The 23,560-nt window shown below is 40.6% G+C and overlaps 1 protein-coding gene across 1 annotated transcript; it reads right to left on the bottom strand.

The window, feature by feature from the left end:
* Positions 1–10,924: 10,924 nt before the first annotated feature.
* Positions 10,925–22,223, bottom strand: LOC102964395 (histone-lysine N-methyltransferase SETMAR). The gene is made up of 2 exons (XM_007076616.3): positions 22,047–22,223; positions 10,925–12,600 (listed from the first exon to the last, which is right to left on the bottom strand). The coding sequence occupies exons 1-2, from the start codon at positions 22,161–22,163 to the stop codon at positions 11,815–11,817; spliced, it is 903 nt and encodes a 300-aa protein (XP_007076678.1). The 5' UTR covers positions 22,164–22,223; the 3' UTR covers positions 10,925–11,814.
* Positions 22,224–23,560: the final 1,337 nt, after the last annotated feature.

Genomic DNA, 23,560 nt, shown 5'->3' with positions numbered 1-23,560 from the left:
TCTCTGCCCCTGCCCCACTTGTGCTTTCTCTCTTTCTCTCTCTCTCTCTCTCTCTCTCAAAATAAATGAATAAACTTTAAAAATGTTTTAAATAAAATAAAAAGTGGAATCATTCTATAAATGTTACTCATTTAATATATTTTGTACATCTCAGGAAAGTACTATATAGGTCTAGCCCTTTTTAAAATAGCTGAATTAATTAAATTAACATATTTAAACATTTCACTACTGATGAATATTTAGGTTATTTTCAGTTTTTTATTTAAAAATGTTTCAATAAACCTATTTGTAGTTACATATATCTTTGCCAATTTGTGCAGATATTTCTGTAGGATAAATTCCTGGGAGTCTAAATCCTGTATCCAAGCACATGGTTATTTTAAGTTGTGATGGATATAGATTGACAGCTTTTCAAAAAGTCTGAACCAATTTATAATCCCACGTGCCGTGAATCTGCAGCTTTTCGATGTTTTTTTTTTTTTATATTAAAATGAATCTGAAAACAACCAAGGTAGCTCAGCATCAGGCAAATTCATTTATAGGATTCAGGAATAGTTGTCAGGGGAGATGAATGAAATCAAACTGAGGTCTTCATCTGGCCTCAGCACTAGAGCATTCCTGGTTGTTGCTGAAATACAACTCTAGGGCATGCTGATAGGTCCAATCTTGGTTGCAAATGACTCTGGTCTGCAAAAAGTGACTCACTGTTAATGAAATCAGTTTTCACGAGTAAATTGCTTCCACTCTCCACCCCTGCCCATACCCCACAGTGACCTCTTAACTGCTTCTAATTACCATGTTATTTTTCTCTTTGTGGTTTGGTGATCTGGAATCCCTCGCTGAGTTAATAATTCTGACTTTTCCTAAGTATGGCTTGGTGGGGGATGCATCTGACCTCATGTGCTTCTGAAAAAGTAAAAAAAAATCACAGTCTGAAGGTCAGGAATCTTACATGTTATCTAATCTCTCCAGCCTCCTCTCACCCGTCACCCTCCTCTATCTGATGTCCTCAGAGCTGGTCCCTGTCTCACCTGGATTATTGTGATAGAAGTACCTTGGGGAGATTGTAAAAAATACACTTTTACGAGTCCTTTCCCAGGAAGACTAGGACTGAAATGTGGCCTGGGATTAGATACATTCCCAAGTCCCCATTCTCACCCCCTGAGCCTTTTACCCGTTAGAAGGTGCAGTTGCATTCTCTGTATAATGAGGGTTTCAATTACTGGAGCTATTCTGTAGGGGAAAGGAGAGGAGGGTTGTCATGAAAATTTTGCCTGGAGGCTTTACATTAGGACAGTTGCTCCCGGAAGTCACTGGGGTGTCCATCTGGATGGCCCTGTTGCTGAAACATTGATGGATGCTGCTTCTGCTTTAGGCTCTATTTCTTGACTCTTCTGGAAACCAGAAGACAGGAAACCAGATGACAGGAAACCAGTTGGGAAGAGGGTAAGATGGAGAAAACTGTACACACCTCCCTTCACATAGATCTGTTGTAGACCTCTCATTTCATATGGTTTGAGGAATGTTCCACTCTGGAAGTCCGTGATGGGGTTTTCTGGGTGAAGTAAAACAAAGATGAAACCACCCACGTAAACCGAGGGAGTAGCTTTCGCTTTATAGTAGCTTTAAAAAAACACCAACAGTGGGGTGCCTGGCTGGCTCAGTCGGTAGTCTGCAACCCTTGATCTCAGGGTTGTAAGTTTGAGCCCATGTTCGTTGGGTGTAGAGATTACTTAATAAAATCTTTGAACAAAACAAAACAAAACAAAACAAAACAAAACAAAAACACAACAGAAAGCTTACCATAGTATGGGAGCCCTTAAACAATAGCAGATATGTTGGTATGCTCCAGAAATGTTGGCTAAAAGCTGAGGTTTTGACATGTGTGGGAAGTGAGGACCTAAGGTCGACCTGGTAGCAACTTCTCAATGGTGGTGGCATGTGCTTTCTTTGTGGGGACCTATGGATTTTGCAATATAAACTTGGCACTTGGAACTGTTAGGTCCCAGAATGTCTGCAACACTCAGCCAAGTTGGCTTTGTGGTAGAAAATAAATTATTACTTATTCCCTTATGCGTCCTCAGAGTGGCACTATTTATAAATGAATAAGCTGAAACTGCAGTTGGAGAATTCCAACCGAATCTCTTCTCAGTTAAAAGAAAAAGTATGAATAGCATTTGTCATCACCCTTCATGTGTTGTGGCGGTTGTTGGGGAGGTGGACCGCGTGCCTATCTAACCACAAACATAGGGGTAAATAAATACCAAGTACACAATAGGTGTATTGGTAAAGAAATAGTCCTATTTTTTTTAAATTTTTTTTAATGTTTATTTATTTTTTTTCAGAGAGAGAGATGAGTGCCAGCAGGGGAGGGAGAGAGAGAGAGGGAGACACAGAATCTGAAGCAGGCTCCAGGCTCTGAGCTGTCAACACAGGGCCTGACGTGGGGCTTGAACTCACGGACCGTGAGATCATGACCTGAGCCGAAGTCAGACGCCTAACTGACTGAGCCACCCAGACACCCCAAGAAATAGAGTCCTTTCAAAGGGAAAACATTGTTGGTGAATCCATTTGATCCCTGCCCAGTAACGAATGTTTACGGAATGCTTGTTGTATCTTAAATTATTTTAAACAACAGGTTCTAAAAAATCCTCCTTGCTTTGTAGCCTTATAAGTCTTCTGATTTTTTGAAATTTAAGTTCTTATTTTTATCTGGTATCTTAATAGAAAAAAAGGAAAGCTATATATTTGTTCATAGCTAAAACTTACCGGTTAAAGTGTAGGATTAAAAGAAGTTTTGGGGATCTAATGCACAACATTGTGGTTATAGTCAACAATACTGTATTGCATACTTCAAAGTTGCTAAGAGACTAGATCTTAAATGTTCTCACTACAAAAAGGAAGTGGTAATCATGTGACTTGATGGAGGCGTTAGGTAACACTAGGGTGGTCATCATACTGAAATATATATAACATGTTACAAACATATTTCAAATTAACACAGTTGTACACCTTGAACTTACACAATGTTATACTTCAATTGTATCTCAGTGGAAAAAAGAAACAGAAAGGGGGATAAAAGCCTAGATTTAAAAAGCACTGCAGAACGTTACCTATGTTTTTGAAATGAACCCTAAAAACACACTTATTTTCTACCACTTTGTCATGTTAAAATGTATGCCACAAGATATTAAACATTAAAGTATTGAATATTAAAACCATTTAAAGATATACTCTATAAAAATAACAATAGTAATACAAACTGTGTTAAATGGAAAAAATAATAAAAACTGATCTAAATGGGGAAAAACCATTCCTTTTGAAAGACTAAAATGCCCTTGGTCTCCCAAATGTATCATTATTCTAAGCACCTCTGCTTCATGGTGGGAAGTTCGCTTGAACTGAATCCATTGTCTACACTGTTCATATTCTGCTCCATGTCACCCTTCCTATTGTTCTCCTGTTTCTCCTGTCATCAGACTGCCCAGAGCTTGTATCTGAGATGGGAGAACAAATTTGGCCAGATGCTGATGCTTTCTGGCAATAATGCCAGCCCATGTGATGTTCTTTGTCACTTTTTTTGGGTACAGCCAGTTTAGAACAAGATGTTCTCTTATGAGACTTTAAACCTGTTTTTGATGGTCAAATATGCAAAGAAGCATTCCTGAAGACAAACGCTACATCACGTACATCTCCTTACACTGGGAATATTAATGCGGAAAAATCAGGTAGCTGAGACCCTTTGGTCTTATAAGCTGATTCCCTCACAGTGTTCAGGAAATGCTCCTCGGTACATCCAGGTGCATAAGCCAGAAATTGCAGTGTCATTCTTGACCTCTCCGTCTCTCTCATCTCCCGCATCTAGTCCATCTGCGCGGCTTGTCACTACTGCCTCTGACATAACACCTTCCAGTCTTGACTACCATCAGTAGTCCAAGCTGCATGTTTCTCTTGGACTGTTATGTACAATCTCCTAATTGGTGTCCCTGGATCCTCTCTGACAAACCATTTGCCCATTTCAAGTCAGCTGTCCCCATTATTGCCATTTATTTTAGAAATATAAATGTGATCATGTCCCCATTATGCTCCAACTTCACTAGTGGCTTTCCATGTACTTTCAGGAAGAACATTGTCTTACTTGGATTGGGCTGCTATGACAATATGCCACAGACTGGATGGCTTACACGACAGATATTTATTTCCTGAAGTCTGGAGTCTCAAGAGTCTGAGATCAAGGAGCTGGCTGGTTCAGTGTCTGGTGAGGCTGTCTCCCTGGCTTATCGACAGCTGTCTTCTGCCTGTGTGTCCACATTGTCTTTCCTTGGTGTGCTTGTGAAGAAAAAGACAGAGAGACACCGATAGACATAGGTGTCTCTTCCTCTTCTTGTAAGGGCACGAATCCCATCATGAGGGCCCTGCCCCTCCCAAAGGAGGTAATATCATCACATTGGGGGTTAAGGCTTTGATGTATGCATTCTGAGAGGACACAAATATTCAGTCTGTAACAAACATATACCATAACATGACCTGTAAGCTTTGCATTCTCAGGAGGATGAGACTCAGAAAAATATGACACACACAACTTACATAGCACAAGGCAGCAAGTGGTAAGAGCAAGATGAATGGTCAGAAATTACATTTCTGGGCATTATGTGGTTAAAGTGTGTTGTATAGTGGTCCTCAAATTGTGGTCTGCAGCTCAGCGACATCAGCACCACCTGGAAACTTCTAGAATACAAATTCTACATCTTTTGATTTAGTAGATCTTTTGATTTAGGTTTTGCTCTAGGATTGGGGCCAAATCATCTGTGTTTTAACAAGCCCTCTGGGTGATTTTGATGAGTGCTAAAACTTGAGAAAATCAGTGTGGTGAATGCTATGTGCTGTGCCCACACGCCCCATGAAAGATGGAAGGATTTATTTCCCTAGCTGCTGAGAATGCTGTTGGGTCTTCTCACCCAAGCCCACACCCCTTTCCAGAGGTTGTCTGCATCCAGTGACTGGCTGATGCAGGAATTTAAAAGCCCCATTTCTCACTCCAATGAAAGGCCACCTCATCTTCAGAGCTCCTTGGGTTGACTGTGGTCTTTGTTGAAATTTCATTGCAGCCCAACTCTCCTTTGCCCAGTCTGCTTCCTTATCATCTATTCCACAGGCGCTAATCTTAACAGCACCCCGTAATAATCTCCCCCTCTTCGTCTCAGAGTCTCCTTCCCCAGGAACCCAAACACATGCCTCAAAGAGGAAATGGGATTTGAGTTGAGGCTTTAAAGAAGGATGGGAAAGAAGTCAATTAGCAATGAAGGGAGGGGGTGGTAGGATCTGAGATGGGACATGTTCCACAGGAGGAAAGCATTGTGAGCCAAACTTATCCTTAGGCTTGTTTAGGAAATGGAGAACTACCCAGATAGGCCAGATGATAAAATGAGAAGGGACTTGTGGGCTTTGATGAAAAAGTAGGTTGTGGAAGCATTAAGGTGCCCTGGTAAAGAATTTGGACTTGATCCTAAAGATAATGTCAGATTCATGACACTAACATTTATTAGTTTGTTCACTCAACAGTGTCCAGTAAGTGCTAGACAGACAGCAGTGAGCAAAAATGGATCTGGTCCTAGTCCTCAAGGAGCTAACAGTCTAATGCAGGGCTAGACATAAACCAATCATACAAATGTCAAATTTGCACACACATACCAAATTAAAGTGTTCCAAAGAGCTATGAAGTGTAGACACGATGCGTGGGCCCTAAGTTGAGACCCTCTCTATTTTTTTTGTTTTTTTCTAGTTGGACTATGAATGCTTTGAGAATAAAGATAACTTTTTGTCCCCATTTCTAGAATGTAGCATAGTAGGTACTCAGAAACATTTGCTGAATGAATTATGAGCTAAGAAACTCGACTTCACACCACATAGCAGATGTTTGTGACTGAAAGAATGAATGAAATGAATGAATGAATGAATAATAAAATTGTTTAGCTGCCTAGATGGTTCAGCCAGAACTCCTTCCCTAGTGGTAGTCTTAACAAAGAAAGATAAGGACAAGGTGTCATATTTCTTTCTTTCTTTTTTTTTTTTAAATTTTTTTTTTCAACGTTTTTCATTTATTTTTGGGACAGAGAGAGACAGAGCATGAACGGGGGAGGGGCAGAGAGAGAGGGAGACACAGAATCGGAAACAGGCTCCAGGCTCCGAGCCATCAGCCCAGAGCCCGACGCGGGGCTCGAACTCACGGACCGCGAGATCGTGACCTGGCTGAAGTCGGACGCTTAACCGACTGCGCCACCCAGGCGCCCCAAGGTGTCATATTTCTGAAGCTACACTGACTTCATTTTAAGAATTGGTAAGAGATTTCAAGTGATTATGTGCCCCTTTACCTGTGTTAAAATGCCTTTTCTTCCTGGAAGGATGATGATAGTAAGTATTAATTTATTTTTAAATACTCTTACTATGCAAAAATGTAAAAAAAAAAAAAAAAAAGTAGCTAAAATTGCTTTAAACTAGCCAGAATTTGGGGAACAATTCTACAGGGTCAGTTAAGATAGTGAAAGGTTCTGGTGTCTGTTGAAGGTCAAGGATTAGTCTTTGAGCTGTTCTTAATTCCCACCCTTGAAAGAGCTTCGGATGTATACCAATGAGTCTAGGATTGCAGGTGGGGTGGGAGGAAGTGAGGAAAGGGGAAGGAGGTTATTTTCATGAGTTGGGGAAGATAGGAGGAACAGATTGATAAAAAAGCAAACACCTCTAAAATAAACAGCAAATACAAATGCACTTTGTAAAACTCCTTGAGGGCAAATGGAAGCTCTGAGCAGATTCCATTATGTTCAAATACAGGTTAGGAGAAATAGGTCTCAAATTTGTTTGGAAGTACTTCTCTGTGTCCACTTACTATGCGTAAATGCTTTGAGGTGTTGGCAGTTTCAGAAAAGAAGACAGAAGTGGACAAGGGGTGGAGGTAGGGTAGAATGTGGGCTGGCCAGAGAGGGGGGCATGGTGAGCAGAGGCCATGGGACATATGGGGTTGTAATTAGTGGCATCAGCACTCTGTAATTGGCTTCCCTTATAAGCAGGGAGCATTGGGTGTGTCTGGACCAGAGAACTAACAAAGTTAGCAAAGCAGTATGCAGCAGGGATGGTTATACAGTAAATCAAGTAATTCGTATTTTCCCAGTTCAACCATGGGAATGTGGCATTGAGGACAACCTGGGAAGCTGGCGGAGGAAAATGAATGACAAGGAGACAGCAGGCTGATGAGAGTGGTGAATAGCCAGCTAGCAGCAAACAGAAACAGGAGAAGGAAGGAGGAAGAGAAAGGGAAATAAAACAGAATATATTGTTGGCTGTTTTGTTATTTTAGCCACCTTTAAATACGCAGCATAAGAAATGGAATGTAAGAAATCCCAGCAATAAATAAAAAAAGATATCAGGATGAAGAAACTCTAGAGTATTCTACAAAGAAGGAAAGGGTAAGAATAATTTAAAGTAAAATATCTCGGGGCACCTGGGTGGCTCAGTCCGTTAAATCTCCCAACTCCTGCTCGGGTCATGATCTTGTGGTTCGTGAGTCCGAGCCCCGCATAGGGCTCTGTGCTGACAGCTCAGAGCCTGGAGCCTGCTTCAGATTCTGTTTGTGTGTCTCTCTCCCTGCCCGTCCCCCACTTGTGCTCTGTCTCCCTCTCTCTCTCAAAAATAAATAAACAGTAAAAAAAAAAAAAAAAAAAGGTAAAATATCTCATGGCGCCTGGGTGGCTCAGTCAGTTAAGCATCTGACTCTTGATTTTGGCTCAGGTCATGATCTCACAGTTCCTGAGATTGAGCCCTGCATCAGGCTCTGTGCTGACAGTTCAGAGCCTGCTTGGGATTCTCTCTCTCTTTCCCTCTCTCTCTGTCCCTTCCCGACTCATGTTGTCTCTGTCAAAATAAACTTAAAAAAAAAATAAAGCAAAATTCCTCCCCCCCCCCCCACCCCTCTAATGCCCTCTGAAGGCAAATGTAAGCAACCTGCTTCCTTAAGCTTCTTCCCAAAGGGAATACCAGTTGTTAAGGTGGGGGATGAGAGAGGGCATATGGTTTTTCAAAGAGGACCACAGAGAATTGAAGTGAGAGATGATGTGGAAAGGTAGTAAGGGGCCTTCTTGCCATGTTGAGAAGTTTGGGCTCCATCCTGAGTGTGATAAGAAGTCATGGGAAGGTTTAGAGGTGGGGAGAATGCACAGTAGAGATGGTGAGGCTGGAGGCCGAGAGGCTGTTGCAGGGAAGAAATGATGGAAACATGGCACAAACAGGTTTAAACAGGTTTAAACAGGTTTTAGACACGTCTGCAGGGGATTTGCAGGACTTCGTGGTTGAAGTGAGGAGGAGGAGGAAGAGGCACGGACAGCTTGTAGCTTTAGCCAATGAAGTGAAAAGTAATCCTATTAACTGAATAGCTGTATACATAAGAATAGAGGAGATTTTTATTATCTTGGGGAAATCCCTAATAGTTTTAAAGCAAAAAGGAACTCCAACTTCAGATTTTGCCTATAATTTTAGCTACACTTAAATGGCCAAAGACAGGTGTCCTTTCAGTTAAATGATTCACAGACCTCCTTTAGGAGTTTATTCTAATATTTTCATAACCTGTACTACCAAGACACTCCTACTGTTATATTGAATCTAAATGAATTTTGATGTAACCAAAGATGTCTATGGTAATATACTGTCTGTTCTGTTCTGTATAGCAGTGTTAACACAGAAATAGGTCTGAAATGATATCAAAATTTATATAGTACGTTATAGCCTATATACATCCATTATTTTATGTGAGCCTTGCTAGGGAAGCTGGCTCATCCCTTCCTTATAAGTGTGAAGGCCAGACAGCTTGTGGGAGAGCTATAGGCAATACGTAGAAATAGTTAATAGTTACAAACCAAGTTATCTTCCTACTTGGACAAAAATATCTTCATAATCACAAGAATGTAAAGCATGTATAAAGTCTTTTTTATATGACTGAAAATAGGCAAAATATCAGATATGACTAAACTTAATTATCCTTGCTCATGCATGGGCACCCAACCGAACTGGCAATGTTTAGATGGATAATAAAATAATGACCTGAGTCATAATTATATATTTATTTCAAAGACTCTATTTTTTCTTATTTTCTTTTTAGTAAAATCATAAACTGTGTTGTTATAAGCAAGATTTTCATATAGTTCGTGTTCTATTAACAATCATATTAAATGAGACCATCTTGGGGCACCTGGTGGCTCAGTCAGTTAAGCACCCTACTTCAGCTCAGGCCATGATCTTGCAGTTCATGGGTTTGAGCCCTGCGTTGGGCTCTGTGCTGATAGCTCACAGCCCGAAGCCTGCTTTGGATTCTGTGTCTCCTTCGCTCTCTCTGCCCCTCCCCCACTAGTGTCTATCTCTCTCTCAAAATAAACAACACTAAATAAATAAATAAATGAGACCATCTTTCCGGAGTCAGTGTAGCTCTTTGATATTTTTTTTTTTTTTATTAATTTCAATTTGAGAAAGCTTTACTCTGCAAAGACAGATTTGAAAATAAACCATGGAATTTACTTATCCTCTTCAAACACTGTAATGGGATTGCATTTAATGAATTATTATTGCAGAAAGTATTTTAATTTTAAAAAATAAACTATCACAACTATCAATTTTAACCGTTTCTTAAAGTAATATGATGACAACCAAGTAGTGTGAAGTAATGTGCAGAACCAATATCAAACTTCTAGACTGCACATCTACAAGTTTAAAAGTAATATGAATTGTTTAATGTTGCCAAATGTGTGTCTCCATGTGCAAGTGTAATGAATACAGTGCTAATGTGTGAGTACGCCTGCAACTACAAACAAACAGAAAGAGAAAGGAGAAAACTAGCATTCAACACTATAAGGGAACCACACTTTGTTATTTAAGAATTGCATTCATGCCATCTGAAAGGAAGGACCTGACAAGTTAATGGCTTCATTTATGTTCTTATCAAACCAAACACTTGTGTGCTTCAAAATCTCACTGTACTCTGAAGCAGTGGTCATCTCTGATAGTGGTAATGGCCACAATCACAGCATTAGGCACACTTGTGTCTGGTTTTAGGGCATAAGGTGACTGGAGAAGCATTTCTCTGGGACCTGAAGAGTTTTTCCTGAGAGCAATGTTCAGCATCATTGGTTATCAGCTTCCAAAGGAGAGGCACTCGTGTCTTCTTCCCTTTTCCTATAACAGCTTAATGGAGGTATAAATCATATAACAGAAAACTCACCCCTTCAGAGTGTTTTTTAGTACATACATTTACCCTAAGAGCAACCCTGTACCTATTAGGAATCACTTCCTATACCTCCCTCCTCATCAGCCACTGGCAAATACTAATCTTTATATCTCTATGGAATTGCCTATTCTGCATATTTCATTCAAACAGAATCATATAATATGTAGCCTTTTTGTATCTTGCTTCTTTCATTTAGCATAATATTTTCAAGGTTCATCCATGTTGTGGTGTATATCAATACTTTTTATTCCTTTTTATGGGTAAATTTTGTTCCACAGTAAGGATACCACATTTTGTTTATTTATTCATCAGTCAATGGACATTGGGGTGGGTCAACTTTTTCGCTATTATGAATAATGCCACTATGAATATTTGTGTACCAGCTTTTCTGTGAACATGTTTTTGTTTCTCCGGAGCTCATACCTAGGAATGGAGTTACTGGAACATGTGGTTTACTTTATATCTAATGTTTTAAGGAATTAACCCAAAGGCTTTACAAAATAGCTGTGCAGTTTTACACCTCCACCAGCAATATATGAAGGTTCCAATTTCTCCATGTCCTTGTTAACACTTGTGTCTTTTAAAATTTTTTTAATTTTTTAAGTCCAGTGTGGGGCTTGAACTCACAGCCCTGAGATCGAGTTCCTGAGCTGAGATCAAGAGTTGGGTGCTTAACCAACTGAGCCACCCAGGTGCCCCTGTGTCTTTTTTTATTATAGCTATCCTAGTACTGAGTAATGGTGGTAAACCCTTTACAAGGTTTAACTCATTTGATCTTCCCAATATTGCTATATCCAGAAAAGGGAATTCAGATTTAGAGAGATTCAGTAACTTGCTTAACACTAATACACTGAAAAGTGCCAAAGCTGAAATTAGAAATATGTTGCACGAATACTCTTTGAACACTCAGGAGAATGAAAACAATTTGGGCAAGTTTCACCTCCCCCCACCCTTTTAACAAGACCTTCCTGAATTTAAAATCTTCTGTTCTATCCAAGTTAGTCTCCCGTTGATATCCTGAATCTACTCCTGCCTTATGCTTCAGAGCTAACTGGTTCTGAGACATAATATTGAGAATAAGAGGGAGAAGGAAATAGTTCCAATTAAAGCAAAAATTTCCATTTAGCCACTGATAATTTGTAAATATAAATTTGGAATTTTAAAAAATCATTAAAAATCAATTTGAAAAGCCTAATTTTCCAAGTATGATCTTCATTACTCTTGGGCCAAAATTGTTTCCAAGGTGCACATTTCCAGTTTCAATGAAGTCAGTGGAAACTGACTTCAAATTGAAGCCAATTTTTATGTTTTAATTCCATAAAGATATATGCTACCTTTTAACCTTCTAATTTACAGTAATTTATAATTATAAAATGTTTACATATTATTATATTAACAGTTACACAGAACCATATCTATTAGTTTGTTCTCAAAAATAGAAGTGTCACCATTTTTAAAAACATGGTAATAAAGTAAATGCATTTAACTCAGTGTTTAGGAAGGACTTGGAATAGACTCTTTTGACTCTTAGGTTAGGAATTTTTTCATTCCTAACTTATGTTTGACTTTCCTAAGGGGCAGTATAGTGAACTGTCATAAGGGAGGAAAGCAGCACACGACCTGGCACCACAATAACAAGGTTTTCTTGTTTTCCCTTGATCTAGCCTTTCTTTGTCTTTGCTGTCCATTAAATTAAGAAATCTTCCCGAATAGTCATAAGAGAGTTCTTCTTCTGGCAAAATGTCTTTGGCTGCAAAAAGTGCCAACTTGGGTACCATTGAGTCAATTCGGACAGGAATCATCAACAGGTTTGGCTCACAAGAATGGTTAAGAAATCTTCCAATATTTCCTATAGAGGCAGGATCAACAAATGTTTCTATTACCTGCCCACTGTAAACATGTTCTCTGACGGCTATAATGTAATTTGGGTCCTGTATTGTTTGTAACTGAATTCTTCTCTGTACTTCAGAGTATCCCAAAACTTCTCCGGCATATTCACAGACAAACCGTCCTTTTGGTATAAATTCCAAGGTACGAAGTCCCCAGCCTTTTTTATCCGTCTTGAACACCTGGAGTTGGAACTGTAGACCTTGCTGGACCACTCTGTTCTTGCACTGGTCACTGCACTGGCACAGGATATTGCATTCAAAAACCGGGTTGGCACACTTGCCTTGGGATCCTGTATCTATAAGGCAGGAATTATCATCATAGTTCTCTGCATGACGGAGACAGGAGCAAGTACCAGGGAGGCAGGTTTTGAGACAAATGCATCCGGGAAAGGTTATTTGTGTGGGATCGATGTCTGTTCCAGGTCCAGCTACGTGGTCAGGAGTATACTGCAAAACCAGAAATGCTGTAAGTCAGCATGCCATGGCATATATTTCATACACATTTCAAGCAGCTTTTGGATGAGACACTTCCTAATTCCAACATATATAAAAATAGGTTCAAACAAAACTAACAAAGAACAATCTGTTAAAATATTGTTTGAAAACATACCTCTTCAATTTAAAAAGTAAGATTAATTTTTACTTTTTTAAAGTTTATTTATTTTGAGAGAGAGAGAGTTAGTGAGTGGGGGAGGGGCAGAGAGAAAGGGAGAGAGAGAATCTCGAGCAGGCTTGGTGGAGCAGTGCAGAGCCTGATGTGGGGCTTGAACCTGTGAACCGTGAGATTATGACCTGAGCTGAAGTCAAGAATTGGATGCTTCACTGACGGAGCCACCCAGGCACCCCAAGATTAATTTTTACATTTAAAACTCTGTGGTTTTATTTTAGGTATGGGGTAACAAAAGAAAAGAGAAGTTTTTCTCTCATCAGAAATTGGAAGATTGGTAACTCATTTTGTTTTCTTCTTTAATATCAGAAAAATCAGTGCTGAGTTTAGTTTTTGAATGCAGTTAAGAATTTCGCCCTTGGCTCTTGATCTTTTCACATTTATCTGACAATATAAATATATGTATGTATTTTTCTTAAATGTTTGCTTATTTTGAGAGAGTGCGTGCATGTGTGCGCACACAAGCAGGGGGAGGGGCAGAGAGAGAGAGGGAGAGAGAGAAAATCCCATTTGGAGCTTCAACAAACCATGAGTTCATGACCTGAGCCAAAATCAAGATTCTGATGCTTAACTGACTGAGCCACCCAGGCACCCCTGCATGTATGTATTTTATTGAGTCATCGCAGATGCTTTTTGGGGATAAGAAAGTCGTAAATGATAAATAACTTAATGAAAAGTGGACTGTGGAAGAAAGTCTTCCATTGATTTTTAAAGGAATTCTTAACTTGAAGATTACTTAAATTCCTAAATATTCTTTGATGTTCAAAAAAGATACTATTACTTCAGAGTTTTACTTGAATCTTCACAATGTTAAAAATAGGCAAAATTGGCCAAGAAATTGCAGACAGAATTCTGAAAATCATACTTGTTATATAGATATTAATAAATGTAGATGTATTACATACATGTGAAGAAATCCTGTTTTTATTAAATGGCAAAGAGATAATATGGAAAAGTTTCTTACATTACAGAAAAAGAAGAAAGTCTCAAGTCTAAAAATCTCTGTGTGAAAACTGATCTCCGGTTATTTCCTCACTAGCATAATGAAGCATATTTCCAAACCTTAAAGATTAAAGTACATCTTATTACTTTTTTAATGTTTTTCTTTATTTTTGAGACAGAGAGAGACAGAGGATGAGCAGAGGAGGGGCAGACACACACACACACACACACACACACACACACACACACACACACAGAATCCGAAGCAGGCTCCAGGCTCTGAGCTGTCAGCACAGAGCCCGACACAGGGCTCGATCTCATGAACCATGAGATCATGATCTGAGCTGAAGTCGGACGCTTAACTGACTGAGCCACGCTGGTGCCCCTAAAGTATCTCTTATAAGCCCAGATATTTCCTTATGTATAGAATAATTTTTGCTTAAATGGAAACTAATTCATTTATTTATACCTGCTGTTAGTGTTCTTGGACCCAATTTCAGTGTGGTGGTAGTGGTGGGTTTTCCCACACCTCTAACAAGCAATGCTTCAGACACCAGGTCAGTATACTATAATTCAACTCAGTTCTGACACTATCCAATAGCATCACATTCCACAGTCTAAGGAGTCAGTCCTAAGACTGCTTCCCACCACCTTCAGAAACCAGTCCCAAGCTCAAGTTGTCATATGTGCTTCTAACTGATGGGTTGTATACTGGAGGTTCCCATGACCCCTTCCTTGGACTTCAGACACCAGTCACAAATCCACGTTGTTACTGAATTTATGGCCAACAAGCTGTAAATCAGAAGTTCTCAAAATCCCCTCCTTGGATTCGATTAATTTGCTAGAATTGCTCACAGAACTCACAGAAAAATTTTACATAGCAGACACCAGTTTATTGTAAAAGGATACAACTCAGAACAGCCAGATGGAAGAGATGAATAGAGCAAGGTATGGGGAGAGGGAGAGGAGCTTCCATGCCGTCCGCAGGCATGCCACACTCAGAGCACCTTTGCTCCCAGCTCTCTGAACCCAAGAGAAAACTCTGTTTTCTTGGGCTTTTATGGAGGCTCTGAACCCAAGAGAAAACTCTGTTTTCTTGGGCTTTTATGGAGGCTTGGTCACAGAGGCAAGATTCATTAAAACTGGCTACTGGCAAATGATTCAACCTCTAGCCCCTCTTGTAGCTGGAGGTTAGGTGTGAGGGTACTGAAAGTTCCAACTCTCAAATCACCTGGTTGGCTCCACTGGCAACCAGCTCTCACCTTCAGGTGCTTTCCAAAACGTGCCTCATTAACATAACAAAAGATCCCTTTGGCTGCTCTCATCACTTAGTGAATAACAAGGGTTCTAGGAACTTGGTGCCAGAAATGGGGACAAAGATCACATATGTATTTCTTATCACAAAATCACAGCTGCACAGCTGCGTTGTTCCAAAAAGGATTTAATGAGACTTACAAAGATATAAGATAAATGAACAATACATAGGAAATGTAAGGTGAAGAACAGGAAGAGCTAGTTGAGAGAGCTTAGGCACACAAAGTGTGCCTATCCAGAAGTAAACTGGATGTTTGGTTCTGAGCACAGCCACTTCCAAGAGGGAAATACGATATGACATATGGCTTACACTATCCATAAAGAACATTGTCACTGTTCAGAAGTACTGACTTTTTCCAGTATGGAAACTGGAGGGAAATTTCACCATTGTGTCTGTCTAAACCATTCTCTTGCAGAAAGCAGTTTCATGGGCTGTTTCTCATTCTGATTTTCAACAAAGGCTACTGGCATGCTGCCCATGCAGAGAGAGTAAGAGCAGTACTGTGAGGGACCAGCTGCAGAGGCTTTAATTCAGGGATAGATTTTAAGAGTATCTAGAGGAATGTCTGAACCGCCTATCTCTCAGGACTAAGCTTTGGAGAAAGTATTAAACAACATGTACTTACATACCCTGTGGTGGAGCCTTGGTGTAGCTATGCAGTTAGGCTCAAAACCCTACATTTTAAAAAACGTGGAGCTGGGGTAAGGATTGACATCCTCTGTGTAAGATGAGGAGTATGAGTGGGAGCACCTGCGGGGGAAGGCCAACACTCTGCTTAAAAAGTGATTTGGGGGTGGAGAGCGGAAATAGCTTCTCTTGTTTGTGTCATTTCTTACAGCTTTAGCTTAGTAGAGATATCCTAAAGGGATAAAGAATGGCTTAGAAAAAGATGCCCTATCAGTCAAATTCAATGGCTGCTGTTTTATACAGAATCTACTTCCAGCTTTTGAAAGAGTCAAGGTTGAAACATAAATGGTTATGAGACATTTTAAAAAAGTACTTGCAAAATGAAGATTTTACTGTTTCTCTGTTAAACTTCCCATGAAGAATTCTTTTAAATTAATTTCTTCTTAAAAGTGCACATATTTTTAAAGTACCATATAAATCACTAAAGTCTAAAGTGATTTTTTTTTTTTTGGACACAGATAATTCCTTTTAAAATCAAGTCTGACTTATTGCCGTTTTCTAACCAGAAGAGCATATTATTCTTTGTTGAATTTATTTGGGTGTGGTGAGGTTTGGAAAAATACATTTATTTTCTTATTTTTATTTACATATTTAAAAAAAGATATTGGAGAATCTAGTGATAGAGTTTTTGTTTTTTTTTTTAAATTCTGGAATTTAAACTTGATGCACAATCTAAGGTCTTTTAGAGATAGATTATAAATAATTCCAAATGAGCTGCAGACACCTTCCAAAAGATAATAGAGACCTCTGGATAAACTTCTTGTTTGAGAGAATATTTGTTTTCCCTTATGGATGTAATCCTTAACCCTGATACCAATGCTTAACACAAATCATTTTATCTCCATATATTTCCATTTTCTCTTCCATAAACAGTCAGTAAAATACCACTCCAGGAAGATGATTCACCTGACTTAGAAAAATGGCTAAAGAATAATCTTTTGAAAACCATTTCTAATTTAACATGATTTACAGGTATCTAACTACATATTGAAGAGTTGTTTTCAGAAATAATCTGATGTCACTGACCTGATATTCTATTCAAATATTATGTTATGCAAATTGTTAACTTTTGAGAATCTGAAAGCTAATGTTTAGTGCATCATAAATGGGGAGTCAGTTGACCTGAGTTTAAACGCTCCCAATTTGTAGCTCTTTCCATAGTCTGTCCTCTACTTCCTGGAACAAAGCCCAGGACCAAACTGATTCAGAAAAAAGGGTGGTACTCTGAGGATTTTTGTGCTTACCTTCAACCAAGGAGAGATCAAAGCTTGAGGAATGAGACCACAGAGGACATGTTTTTACTCATCCAGCATCTGTTCCTTTTCTTCTGATAACAGCACCTTGACTTCTCAGGGAAACCCTCCCACTACTGTCTCAGTGGTTAGGATGGGGGATACTTGGTTAATCAGGTCATCATTTGTTCCTTTCAACAGTGTTTGGTTGGATCTGCTCGGTACTTAAGCCAGATCAATGAAAAATAATGCTTGGGGTGCCAGGGTGACTCAGTCAGTTGAGTGTCCAACTTCGGCTCAGGTCATGATCTCACGGTTCATGGGATTGAGCCCTACATTGGGCTCTGTGCTGTCAGTGCAGAGCGGCCTTTGGATCCTCTACCCCCTCTCTCTCTGCCCCTCCCCCGCTCATGCTCACTCTCTCTCTCAAATAAACATAAAAAAAAAGATTCTGGGATTTCTGCTTAAACAATCAGCAAGAGACATTCTCATTCTACCTGTTCACCTGGAAATCTCAAATTCTACTGCATACGTAAGACCTACTGAATGTGTAGCCAACCAGCGGAAAGAGGAGCAGGTGTGCAAAGGGTGGAGGTGGTAGAAAGAAATATCTGATGACATCATTAGAGTTCTTATATCTGGACATGCCTATAATTACCAATCTTGGACTTTGCTGTTATGAGGCAATTCCTTCCTTTTTATGCTTGAGTTAGTTTATATTGTATTTTTATTTCTCGCAAATGACTCTTTTTTCTTTTTTATAATTTATTTATTTATTTTGAGAGAAGAGAGTGAATGAGCAGGGGAGGGGCAGACCGAGAAAGACAGAGAGAGAATCCCAAGCAGGCTCTGTGCTGTCATTGTGGAGCCCGATGCAGGGTTTGATCCCATGAACTGTGAGATCATGACCTGCGCTAAAATCAAGAGTCAGACACTGAACCACACAGGCGCCCCACAGACAAATGACTCTTTATTGATATACTCATGGTGGAAGCTGACAATGGTTCCAGGAAATGGCTGAAAAATTTAGTCAAAGATATAAATGGTAATGAGAATTCAGGTCTCCAATTGGGAGATGAGGCTAAGGCAAAATGTGCAGGAGGCCAGAGATGCCTGTGACAGGCAATGGTGAACTTTTTTTTTTTTTTTTTTTTAATGTTTACTTATTTTGAGAGAGAGCATGAGCTGGAGGAGGGACAGAGAGATAGGAGAGAGAGAATCCCAAGCAGGCTCTGCACTGTCAGCCCAGAGCTGTACACAGGGCTTGATCCCACAGATCATGAGATCGTGACCTGAGCAGAAATCAAGAGTTGGATGCTTAACCAACTGAGCCACCCAGGCTCCCCAGTGGAGAACTTCTTAATGTAGAGCATGGAATGTCCTAAAGGAGACACGTATAGAACATAGACACGTATACAATCCTCTTGTTAGCATTGTGACTTAGGGCAAGCTTCAGGTAATCACCTATAAAACAAGAATAATACCTGTACCTGCCCCCCACCCCAGGTATTATTAAATTTAAATAACTAACACCATACTCAGTGCCAGGCCCTTTATATCTTTAGAATAGTAGCTTCCTTCAATGCTTCTAGATGTTATTTCTAGGTTTTATATTTAAAACATCATATATTTCTGGCACATTACTTAATCTCTCTAAATATTTCCTTTCTGTCTATCTCAAAGGTGGCTGTGAAGGAAAATAAAGTCAAAGAATCCATGTACAAAGCTTACTCTAGTGGCTGGCACATAAGTGTTCATTATGAATTATGTAGGCTATCTAGTAGGGTGGTAGAAGCAACAGATTCTGAAGTTAAATTTTCCAGGTTCAAACATAGTCAAACCAAAATTATCTCTAGGAGACCATGTGACTATATTCCTATCTTCCATTACTTATTCATCTTGAAAGGGAGGAAACTAAGAATTGACCCAGCACACACATCTTTCATTCATCCACAAATATTGCCTTATTGCCCATTATGTGCACGTGCCAGGATTTAGAAAGAACCAGTCAGAAAAATACAAAAAGGACACAAAGAATGGGATTTTTATCATTTCTTTGTATTGTAATAACATAAATTTTACTTTTTCTTGGTATGTATCAAAATGCAAACATTGATCATGCAAGAGTTGGGAATAAATGCAAAATGACAAAGGCAAAATTATGTAGCAGAAACCAGATCCTTGAAGAACTGGGTGGAGATTTCAAGTTTTTTGACACAAAACTTAAAACTTTTTTATAAACCATCGTCACTCAAGAAGCCCAGGAGACATCATGTTGAAAAGCAAATACACCTCCTTGGCTAGTCTCAAACGCAATCTCTCTCTTTTCTGAACTAGACCTGCACTTATTAAAAGCATGAACTTTGGGATTTAAATGGCATGGCCTGTAGGGGTCTCCAGTTGTACTACAAGTGTAAGTCTTGTTTTTCTAACAAATATATGTCTCAAAGAAATGGTACTGTGATTTGGGGTATGACATGGTAATGGGGGATGAGTTACTTTTCAGAGCGCTAGGCACAGGGCAGCTGGCTTAGGAAATATTTTTTGGCTGCTTGATTGCACTTCTTGATAACTTCTGATCAGAAGTCTGACTTTTCTAAGTCACATTCTATATCAAAGCCCCAGAAACCTAACTATGACACTGCATAATATTTTGGGCTTAAAACCTAGGCCTTGATTCTGAATTTTAAGGAAGTGCTGTGAAAATCTTCATTCCTTTTTTGGTTGTGTTGAAACACCAGCTACATGAATCTTTGTACTTGGCCTCTACCCCATGAGTTTGTTTTTGCTTCAAGCAGCTATTAAGAGCGTGTGAGCCAGATAATTCTTGTCAAGGCCAAGCTGAAATCTTAATGTTTGAAGCTGGTTTCAGAAACCTGAAAAAAAGGCTAGATTCAACACTCAGTTGAAGAAAATCAATTAGTTTACTTTCTGTTTGGCTTTCAACACAGATGGCATTATGATAGGCTTGTTTCCAGTATGAACATGTGAATGTTCTTTTTGCCTTTTCACACAGTACTCAAAGACAAACTAGACACAAAGTTATTTTTAACTTGAGTTTTTCATGCCTTAATTCCTATGTGTGTACATGCCTGTGAAGGCAGGGTTTGGGGTAAGCAAGCTGTTTTGACCTTTCATAAGACTTGTTTTGTGCTCTATGAATATATGAAAGCAAACTAGTTAAAGGCACTTCAGGCTTGTCATAAATATGTTTCAAGCATGTTTTATCTTCTTGGTAAGACTATAAGCTCCTTGAGGAAGGATTTTAGTAATCCTGACTCTATCCAGAGCTATGCATATAGGCTGGCAGCTAGAATACTGTGGGATTGAGTCTTGGTCTCCAGATTTTCACTTATGCCCATTAACTGTAGGTGTAAGTATCAGTCATAAGGCTTCCTTTCTCCTCCCTCTACCCTCTCCTCCTGACCCCCATAGCAAATGAATGCTTTCTATATGGTCTTGTAAGCTCAAAAGAAAAGTTGTCACCATTTTATCTTCTACATCTAGCTTAACACCTAGCACATTATACACAATCAATTATTTGCTGAATAAAGAAAACATTTGTCAGGATTTTGGACCACATATTCAGCAGTGTTTGGTACTGAATAAGCTTTTAGGGATTAGAGTTGAATCCCACAAGTGTTTGGTCCCAGCCAACTATATTATTAACCATAAACTGCCTGAGGTAGTTTGAGGAAAAATAACCTTTTCTGACATTAATATCCTGCCCACTCTGAAAACTGCTATTGAATCTACTGTTTTATTTGAGCTTCACAACAACCCTAGGAAGGAGGGGCAAACGGGGCTCAATACTGACAATGTACATGACAAGGGTTATACATTTTTAATTATTTTCATTTACAGATGAAGAAGCTCAGGCTCCAAGAAATAGCTAAGATGGCCAAGCCCTGAACTCACCCTCTCCTACTTCCAAGTCCAGCGCTCCTTTCACTCCATCATTGTTTTTTAGTCATATTATTTAGGCAACAAGCAGTCCAAGGTCACAGGAGTGGGAAAGTTATTTCAGGAAAGGTTTTGATGTGGTAACAGTGCAGAACATTTCCTGAGTTCTTTTAGCAAACCAGAAGTGCATTTTACTTGTAATTCTCAAAGCAATCCGGGAGAGGCACTATTATTTTAATCGTACACGGGCGGATTCCAAGGCTTAGCTGAGGCTAGTTTATATTTGCAAAAGACCTCAGACCACGAGGGAGACTCAGCAAAGTCTCATCCTAGGGACGATGACCTAAGTTTGTAACCCTACCACTAGGCTGAGGGCCGTTAATACGGCCCATGCCTTATCTTACATATGAGACACCTGACACCAGAGAGGTAAATGATTTGCCCCGATCCCTCAATAAGTTCTGGGGACAGAACCAGGGGAAAAAAGGCCAGTTTCTCAGGGCTGTTTCCAAGGGACCTCACGAAACGCTTGGCTTTGCCCTTCAGGGAACTGCCAGTCTACGGGCAGAAAAGAGGAATATTCTTGTTGTTAAGGTCATTACGGAGGGTTCATAGAAAAAGACTAAAACCGGGGTGCCTGTGTGGCTCGGTCGGTTGAGCGCCAACCTCGCTTCAGGTCATGATCTCACAGTTCCTAAGTTGGAGCACTAGGTCGGGTTCTGCCCTGACAGCTCAGATGGATTCGGTGTCTCCCTCTCTACCCCTCCCCCGCTCATGCTCTGTCTCTCTCTCTCTCTCTCTCTGAAAAATAAACATTAAAAAAATAAAAATAAATAAATAAAAAAGATAAAGACGAAAACCTGAGCATGTAAGAGCTATTCCTGCGCGAAACAGCTCTGCGATGGGGTAAGAAAGAACGTCGAGAAGTACGGGTACGACTTGCGGTATGAGAGCCACAGAACTTCGGCCCGGTGGGGAAGCAACGCACTTGGTCCTTGGGGCTACTCAGCTCCGCCCCCCACCTGGACCCGCGCCAGCTCCACCCGGGTGGCTGAGCCCTCAGTGCCCGTGGCGGGCAAACTTCCCCGGAGAGCTGGGCGCCGGCACCCACCAGCCCCACTCTCTGCGGCCGAGCCCCGCCCCCTACCTGGAAAGGCTCTGGCTCCGCCCCCGGGGGCCACGCGCTCACGGGCACGTTCTCCAGGCCGCGCGCAATATCCAGGCGCTCCGTCGGTCTCTCAGGCCCCTCCTTAGACGTTGCCATTCCCGCAAGACTCTCTTTCTACTCTCCCGCGGACATTTCCTGTCGTCTCGAGGCGCTGGCCACCTAGATGATTTTGAGCCTCGCAGAGGATGCTGGGAATCACGGGTCGTGCGGCTCCGCTGCCTTTTGGGAGTCGTAGTTTTTCTCTCTCCTTTCACAAGTGGCCTGTGAGGGCGTCTTCTCAGCTTTCCTCTACGTTTTGGTGTGGCTCGCTCTGTTTTGAGCCAGATGCACAACAAATAATACAAAGCTTTGTAAGGTACGGGCATAGCTTTGGAACCATAAAATGAAGTGCTTTAATTTTTCCTGTGAGCCTCAGGGAGGGTTGGAGGTGAAGTCATTTGTGTAGGTTTCTGAGGGCTGGGAAGATTGCGGGAGTGGGGGGAGGAGCGCGCTCTAAGCTGAGTGGGGAGCTGCACAGCAGGGTTTTTCAGGTTCTGGAACTTGGCGTGGAAGTTGGGTGACGTGTGAAGGGGTTTGCTCTCAGGCGGCAGAATAGCCTTTAGGGCGTCGTAAGGCATGTGTGGGAACGCCCTGATTGCGGTATCTGTTTCCTATCAGCTTCCCGTTTCCTAGAAAAAACTCTGCCTCAACAAAGGATTCTGATAAAAACTCGAAATTGCTGAATCCAGTGGGATATTTCCCAAGTTGTCTGACCTGATTGTCCTGTCGCATCTACTTGAAACCCCGTCTCATTGCAGCTTCTGTGGCACCTGCCCTGGATGGGCTGCCCTCTGGCTGACTGTCCTTTCCCGCCTGATTCTGAAATATTGGTGGGTGTCCCTCAGGTTTCTGCCTCTGCTCCTTCTCACTTGCCTTGTCTGGGCTTCCTCAGTAATAGCATTTCCCCACATAGCTTCAAATACTGTTATAAAGTATTAGGTATTCTCTCTCCAGCTCAGACGTGGATATCTGCTTCGCTCTGGTTGTGGATAGCCGGTTATTGAACATAAAAAAAATTTTTTTTATGTTTATTCTAGAGAGAGAGACAGAGCGTGAGCGGGGGAGGGGCAGAGAGAGAGAGAGAGAGAGAGAGAGACTGAAGCAGGCTCCAGGCTCTGAGCTGTCAGCAGAGTGGATTGCAGGGCTCCAACTCTGGAACCTGGAGATCATGACCTGAGCCCAAGTCAGACGCTTAACTAGCTGAGCCACCCAGGTGCCCCTGATTATTGAACATTTTTCCTGTCTTACAGACACCACAAGTTCATATGGACCTTAGGTGACTAATTCTTCTGCAAGTCTTCCTTTTCTCTTTTAAAATAAACCGGGACAGTAATTTGTCCACGATTGCCAGAGTTACTAAAGCAACAAACCAAAGCATTTCCCTGTATGTCTTCCTCACTTTAGACCTCCATAGCTAGGAGCTTCCTGGCCAAATCTTGTTGATTCTACTTTTG

This window comes from Panthera tigris, chromosome A2 (assembly GCF_018350195.1).
Source record: "Panthera tigris isolate Pti1 chromosome A2, P.tigris_Pti1_mat1.1, whole genome shotgun sequence".
Classification (NCBI taxonomy): domain Eukaryota; kingdom Metazoa; phylum Chordata; class Mammalia; order Carnivora; family Felidae; genus Panthera; species Panthera tigris.
The sequence above is the reverse complement of the archived record's forward strand: the minus strand, read 5'-3'. Positions and strand labels throughout refer to the sequence as shown.

Coding starts and splice junctions, on each gene's coding strand:
- LOC102964395 (XM_007076616.3), bottom strand. CDS start 22,163: ATGGCAACGTCTAAGGAGGGGCCTGAGAGACCGACGGAGCGCCTGGAT. Junction 12,601..22,046: donor CGGAGCCAGAGCCTTTCCAG/GTAGGGGGCGGG, acceptor CTGGTTTTGCAG/TATACTCCTGACCACGTAGC.